At 44.1% G+C, this 7,304-nt stretch overlaps 2 protein-coding genes across 2 annotated transcripts in view; one reads left to right on the forward strand and one right to left on the reverse strand.

Moving 5' to 3' along the window:
• Positions 1 to 788: 788 nt before the first annotated feature.
• serp1 (stress-associated endoplasmic reticulum protein 1) lies at positions 789 to 2,867 on the forward strand. The gene is made up of 3 exons (XM_076735311.1): positions 789 to 1,001; positions 1,526 to 1,598; positions 2,243 to 2,867. The coding sequence occupies exons 1-3, from the start codon at positions 918 to 920 to the stop codon at positions 2,281 to 2,283; spliced, it is 198 nt and encodes a 65-aa protein (XP_076591426.1). The 5' UTR covers positions 789 to 917; the 3' UTR covers positions 2,284 to 2,867.
• A 708-nt stretch (positions 2,868 to 3,575) lies between these two features.
• The window catches only part of mmp23bb (matrix metallopeptidase 23bb), a 9,601-nt gene continuing 5,872 nt past the window's right edge, over positions 3,576 to 7,304 (reverse strand). Inside the window, exons 6-8 of the mRNA XM_076735731.1 lie at positions 6,813 to 6,923; positions 6,498 to 6,624; positions 3,576 to 5,648 (exon numbers count right to left, since the gene is read on the reverse strand). Coding sequence (XP_076591846.1) covers positions 5,456 to 5,648; positions 6,498 to 6,624; positions 6,813 to 6,923 — 431 coding nt within the window. The 3' untranslated portion in view covers positions 3,576 to 5,455. The remainder of the gene's footprint in view (positions 5,649 to 6,497; positions 6,625 to 6,812; positions 6,924 to 7,304) is intronic.

The raw sequence follows: 7,304 nt of genomic DNA on the forward strand, positions 1-7,304 counted from the left end.
GAAATGTAAAGCATTAAAGGAAAATACTACGTTTGTGTTTTCATTTAGGGGAAAGACATTTGTGTATAAAACATTCACCCATTAAGATCATAAAATGTAAAATGGAATTAATCTTTCAAATTCTACAATCCAAGAAGCTGTTTATTTTCTTGATAATTACAAACATTTAGCAATTAAATTACAACTGTGATAGAAATAAGTGAGAGATTCTGGTTCAGTTTGACACATAGCACAACTGACATGAATATTAAGGAAGTGTAACAATAAAGGATCCAAAAATAAATCAGAGTCATATTTGTTTTACATATTTCTTCTTCTTCAACAAAATCATCATCAGCAATGAGACACCACAGCAAGTGACAAAAAAAAATTACTCTCAAACAAACACATTATAATAAAAACAAATAACTTATTCAAATGCAGCAAAGCCACATAAAATCAGACGTAATGTGATGTTTGGCTGTGCAATTTCTGCACGTTTTATTTGTTGTTTTTTACGTTTTCTGTGGGGTATACTTTCAAGAAGGTCTTGTAATGACACAGCACTTTAATATTGGGGAAATACTTTGAAATTTAAAATGTCGTTTGCGAACTTTGAACGGTGAAATCAATCATATGAATTTTGGAGCTGGTTGTAAGAAGAACGTGGGAGGATTTCAGGACAGATTTAATTTTGAAAGAGCGCACAGGAAGTGTCGTTTGTCACACTTTGGAAACTTCACGCGGGATGCGGAAGTTCCTGTGGTGGACTGGGGGGCGGGGCTTCAGCCTTTTGAGTACGTAGACAAGAGAGAAGAGCTCCCAGTCGGTCCGCTGCCGGAGGAAACGTCACAGAGAGACAAGAAGAAGAAAGAAAAAATAAGACGGAAAGTCTCCACAAACAACGAAAAAACAACCAAAAAGAAGAAGAAGACACGATGGTGGCCAAACAGAGGATCCGCATGGCGAACGAGAAGCACAGCAAGAACATCACGCAGCGAGGAAACGTGGCGAAGTCAACGGTGAGTTTATCTGAACCGAAGCGACGAAACTGAACAAAAGCAGCATCTCAGACACCAGATCCAGACCAGGATCCAGATCCAGATCAGACCGAGGGGGTTCCTCTCAGCCTGAACCAGTTAGAAACCAGTCCAGCCCAGTTTACACCGTGGCAGTCAGCTTAGGGAAGGAAGTGTTCTTTATCGGGTTCTCCATCATGTTCTCATGATGGTTCCTGATGTTTCTCTGGAGGCTTTCAGCCGATCCATAATCAATAATGTCAGTCAAATCTGGTTAAGTGTGGTTAATGAAACCATCGGTGTGAGCCTGAGGCACCGTCAACATATGGATCAGTGTCACCAATTCATGACGAGTATTGATGAAGCTGCTGATCAGTTTGATCATGAATTGATTAATTCTGAATAATTAGAAAATGTTCAAATGTTTATTGACACAGTGAGTTCATCGATCAGCTGAACTGAGGTCAGGTGTCAATCAATCACCTGCTGAGCAGAACCGTCTCTTCTTAAACTAAACTGTGTTTCAGAGGAACCTGACGGAGGACAAAGGTGTGGGTCCCTGGCTGCTGGCGCTCTTCGTCTTCGTCGTCTGTGGATCAGGTGAGTCTCTCTTCTTCTTCTTCTTCTTCTTCTTCTTCCTCGTCTCCTCTTTGTCTTTCCTCTCCACTGATTTTGAGTATAAAAACTCATCATTTGTTCAGATTTTTGTGTGTTTTAATTAAACAGAATTCTTAATTTTCTTCCAAATTAGACTTGTTCACCTTCGTTATTCTGTGATTGATTTATTGGTTGATTTCTAGATGTTTTAATGATCAGTGGTGCATTTTGATGCTTTCATTAACTTTAAAAAGCTGCTTTAAATATAGCTGGTCTGTTGTGACTGTGGCCCCGCCCCATCTGACGTCAGGTGCGAAGGGGCGGGGCTTACGGAGCTGCACAAATGTCACTCTGCTCTCCGAGTGTCATGTTGACTCCAGACAGAAACACGATCAGTAAACACACCTGGTGTGTTTCAGGTGTTTGTTTGAGCAGCTCAGAGACAAAGATCAGTTAGTGGACGGAGGTCTCACTCTGTTCAAGAGCTCAAACTGTTTGTTCGTTTGCTTTTCAATGTTTATCATCATTCGTCGTTCCTGACGTCATCATGTATTGGTGATCAATAGATCTGTTCTGTGAACACACACGAGGAGGAATCGATTGGCAGATTGATCAGTAATGAAAATCTGTGGTTTGTGTTTCTGCAGCCATTTTCCAGATCATCCAGAGCATCAGGATGGGCATGTAGAGTGATGTCACCAGCGGGGGGGGGGGCTACGATGGCGAGCAGCTGAAAGTGATGACGGAGCTGTGAACGCCTCGACCCCCGAACTGAACCGACCAAAACATTCCTGAACTCTTGACACACGTCTGCAGAAACAACCAAAAGGACCCAAAACGTAAAGCCCGCCCCTAAAAACTAAGCCCTGCCCCCCCCCCCCCACTTTATCTGCTGACTTTGCGTCGCTGCCCGCTGACCTTCTCACAGCCTGTGAACAAGCCATACATGTGCCTTTCTCTGTTTACCTGTGCTTTGACCCCGCCCCACTGATTACACCTTATCAGTTCAGCACAGGTGGGGGGGTCATAGTCCGGCGTGTCCCGCACCAAAGTTTCTCCTCGTTCTGTCTGTTTCTGGAGTCTGTCACATTCCAGATGTGCTGATCTTCCTCCTCTTCCTGCTCTTCCTCCTCTTCCTCCTCCTCCTCAGTGGAAATGAGATGAAGGTCTTTTGAATCAGAAGGTTTGGAGGTGCTGACAGGTGTGTCTGCACTGTGTGCAGCTTCACCTGAACGATCATGCTCATGTAATAAAGTTTCATTTTGAAGATGATGAAGATGTTTGTTTCATGACTGAAGATTCATGTCCCAGTTTAATCAGTCTTCTCCACCTCTCTGTCCCAGTTTAACCAGTCCTCTCAGGGGGATCCACCATGAGCATGTTAGCATGTTAGCCAGACTAGTGTGTGTGAATGTAAATGTGACAGTTGTGAACGATGCTAAGCTCCAGTGCAGCTAACATGAAGCTAACGTGAACCCGTGATGATTCGTCTGTGTGTTGGTGAACGTTCAGGTTCGACGTCCAGCCAGTGAACGTCAGAACTTTTAAAGGACGAAACTTGAAATGTGAAATATGTAAAAAAGTAAAATGACTCATTTTCCAAAACATTCAAAAAGTAGAAGTATACGTTGTCTCCTCCACCACTGTTGTCCACCTGATTTACTAGCTGCTGATGTGGTAGCTCTGTTGCTCCACCAGGTGGAGCTGTCTGAGTGGAAACTGGGTGGATGACGGTTCAAAAATCACTCCGTTCTTTGACAGTCGAGGTTCAGGAGTTCTTTCACTTTCCTTTTATTTTTGTATGTTTTTCCTTTTCTTCATGTGAAGTATAATTTTAAAATGAAGATCAATGAAATCAAATTCAGATAAAGTCAACAAGACAAAGAGTTGAGCTGGAAAACAGCGACAGGAAGTGAAATTCACCGAGCTGAAAACAGACTTTACGCTTTTAATTTGGTTATTTTTTGTAGTAGCGGACAGACAGACGAGCACAAACGTTTTCATCAGGCTCAAACAGAAAAGACACTTTTTATTTGGATGAAAACTCAAAGCGTTAAGTTGTAAGTTAAAGATAACAGCTATGCATTCTGGGTAAAACAACTTATATACAGGAAGTGTTTGCAAAAACGGATTATGTTCAGCTCTGCTTTGCACTGGGTTAACTGGGAACGATGGTTATGGTCTGCCATGGGACGCCGATTGACTGTCCAGCTCTAGACATGAAGGACCCTCTGAACGTCCCAGGGGCCTCCAGCTGGACTGGAAACAGCAGTACTATTCAAGTTTTTACTGGGTTCCAGTGACAGCTGCGTTCAGTTCAGCCGAAACATGACAACGTTTTCTACTGCAATACAAGAGAAACAAAGAGGCCCTAAGCTAAGATTGGTTAGCCTTCCAGTTTAGTGAATCCAGTTATTTCATCCACCTGGAACCTCATCCAAAATGTAACCTGCTATCAGGTTATAGAGGTGGTACTGATTCACAGTGAGGGATGAAGTACAAATACAAAGAAAAACGTGTGAAAACCACACAAACTGTATAAACTGGAAGTCACAGATTCAGTCCAGTCAACTTACAGACTATTCAGAGGACAAGAGTCAAAGCTCGACGCTGTCACTGGAAATCAAACCAGTTAAAGGTCAAAGGTCATAGGAGGGGTTCCATCATTGTCTTTGCTCAGCATGTATCCCGTCAGTGTACAGTATTTGAAGTTAACAGCGGTCTGGTCTACACATCACCTTCGCAGGCGACAGAATGATGACTGAGTGTGGAAGTTATTTGTTTTGTCTCTTGTTGGTTTATCACTCTTCTAAATCATTTTGGTGGAGTCTGCCGTGAACAGACATGCATGCATGACATCCTATCAGGAGTCTTACTAGGACATGATGTCCCAACGAGATGATTACAGGGACGTCAGGTCACTGACATAATATTCAAGCTGGACATTACTGGTACATGACATCATGCTGTGAGGACAGAAGGTACATGGTGTCCTCCAGGCTTACAGGTACATGACATGCTACATGGTTATGGGTTCGTCCTACAGGAAGGTGACGAGGACATGACATCATGCCCTTCAGGTGCTCGACATCCTGCATCATTATGAGGACAGTAATGATTACGGGGACATGACATCATGCCAAGAGCATTATGGGTACAAGACATTCTACAGAATTTGGGGTACATGGCATCCCGCATGAACATTACGAGGTCATGACATCCTGCCAAGATGATTACAGGAAGACGGCGTCTTGCAGGATTAAGGTACATGATTGTACATGACATCAGACAGGATTGTGGGTACATGACACTACATCATCCAGATTCCTGTTGAGCCGTTTGCAGGATTACGGAGATATGACATCCTACAAGACACTACCGGTACATAACGTTTATGGGCACATGACGTCTAACTGGACTGTGGGTAGACGACATCCCACCAGGAGGATTACAAGGACGTGACATTATGCCAAGATTTTTACGGGTAAATAACGTCCCGCAGGATTGTGGGTACATGACATCATGCCTGGAGGATTATGAGGAGAAGAGGTCAAGTTTTTACCACAGAGCTGCCACAAGTTCGCCATCTGGTCCCAGAGCTTTTGAACCCTTTCAAAGCCTTTTTCACCATGATTTGTTATCGTGAGTGCTGAATCGAGTCCAGTTTGGAGTTACAGAACACCTCGAGAACCATGAGAACAAATCATCAGAAATGCCTGTAAAAAGGTCCAAATGTGTTCAAAACTGCCTCGAGATCAAACATCTGAACTTCTGTCGCTCTACAGATGTCAAAACCATCACGGCCCTTCATCAGTATATTTACCGTCCTGTCCTCCATCACTCCATCCCTGTCGATGTCCTCAGCTGTTGGATGGCTCTTCTGGTTTCAGGCGGATGGCCCAAGAGTTGGCGGACACGATGTCTCCCCGTCGATGGACGCGGCAGGTGTAAACGCCCTCATTGAACTCATTTGCGACGATGCGGAGGTCTCTGTCCTTCATGACGATGTAGCCGGGAATGGAGGTCAGGATCTGCTCGCCATCTTTAAACCAGCTGGAGAAGCAGCACGAGAAACAAAGGAGACGAAATGAGATCATTTTGTTTTGACAATATCGGTCGATTCGTCTCTGCATTCCTGGATTTTCCCATAGACATCTCCTCTGCCACCAGAAGGCGTGTAATGTTCACGATTTGATCAGTTTAACAGTCATCTTGTGACCACCGCTCTGTGAAAAACACAGTAAAAGCACAATAATAGATTTGATTGGTTAATTAATTCCAGTGCCTTCTTTTTTTGTATCACTGTTATGCTGCTTTCAGTGAAGCTTTAACAACAGTCCCAAACATCAGCAGCAACACTTTAACATGGCGGAATACAAAAAGTAGAACCAGCCGGAACCAACAAACTGAACAACGCAGTATTTCTGTTTAAAAATGTGTCCTTTATTTCCAATGTAAGTACACTGAGTGAAGGTTTAGTTCAGATTCCTCGCATGTTCACACAGACTTGGCCTTCAAAGCCAATTCTGATTCTCTCACATGACTGAAGTACGAGCCCTTCAGGACCACCAGCTCAGCCTTACATTACAACCACCTGTGACTCTGTGGGCCAACTCAGGTCACATGACAACAACTGAACCATCTCCATGACAGCTGAGGAACTCCTTCTGCTCTAGAGGGCCGTGAGATGCAGATGGAAGCTCTGGGAACAACAGTTCAGGTGTGGTAAGAATCTATTTGCCTGTTTCTTTGGACTCTTTCTACTATTTGTTGTGATTTTGTAGAGTTGATGACTTCAGTTTGAATCAATGATGAAAATAATCATTAGCTGCAGTTTCAGATTCTTGACTTTAATTGATCATGCTTCATCAAGACCTCAGTATTAAGTATGGATCAGCTGACCTGACTTTGGGCGGTGAGCGGGGGTTTTTGGTTCCACAGCGGAAACCCACCACCTTCCCCCGGGGAACCATCTTGATCTTGACATTGGCTGGAGGCGGCGTTGGTGTGGTAACTGCTTCCAGCGGCTCTGGAGGACAGGAAATGTCATACCAGCAGCGGTTAGACAAAGAAACAAACCTCAGAGCGAGAATCAGGTTTCTGTCTGAACGTCGAGACTTCAGCAGAATAAAACATCAGTGAACTAACTCAACTGTCCAGCATCAACCCTGCGTTTGAGACGCGGAGGACACATTTTATCTCATGATGTCGTCTCACCGTAGCACAGATCACAGCGCTGAGGACAATTCTTTTTCATGAAGGTCTTCCTCCGCTCGCAGAAGCCGAGTCGAGCCCACGGATCGCAGACTCGCTTCTTATCCAGACAACCTGCAAACAAACAGGAACAACTGTGGGAATTCCTTTAAGACAAGGCTGGATGAGACCCCTCAGGGGACCCTGGACACATGCCCAGGTTGATCGTAGGACAACAATGTAGAAATACACTGATACGAGAAAAAGTCCTGCATTTAAAACTTCACATGAGCAGAAGTACAGACTTATCATTGAATGTGTCAGATTTTTATCTGACAACCAGGAGCTATAGCTGTCAAATACATGGAGGCTGACTGAAAACAATGTGAGCATCAAGCAGTTTTTTTCTGTTGGACTGTCCTAACCGGCGGCAGCTGAGGGAGGACTCAGCACACCGTGTTGAGCTGACCTTTGTCTGATTGGTCATCATTGATCAGCACGCTGTCAGACAGAGTA

This window comes from Chaetodon auriga, chromosome 7 (genome assembly GCF_051107435.1).
Source record: "Chaetodon auriga isolate fChaAug3 chromosome 7, fChaAug3.hap1, whole genome shotgun sequence".
Lineage (NCBI taxonomy): Eukaryota > Metazoa > Chordata > Actinopteri > Chaetodontiformes > Chaetodontidae > Chaetodon > Chaetodon auriga.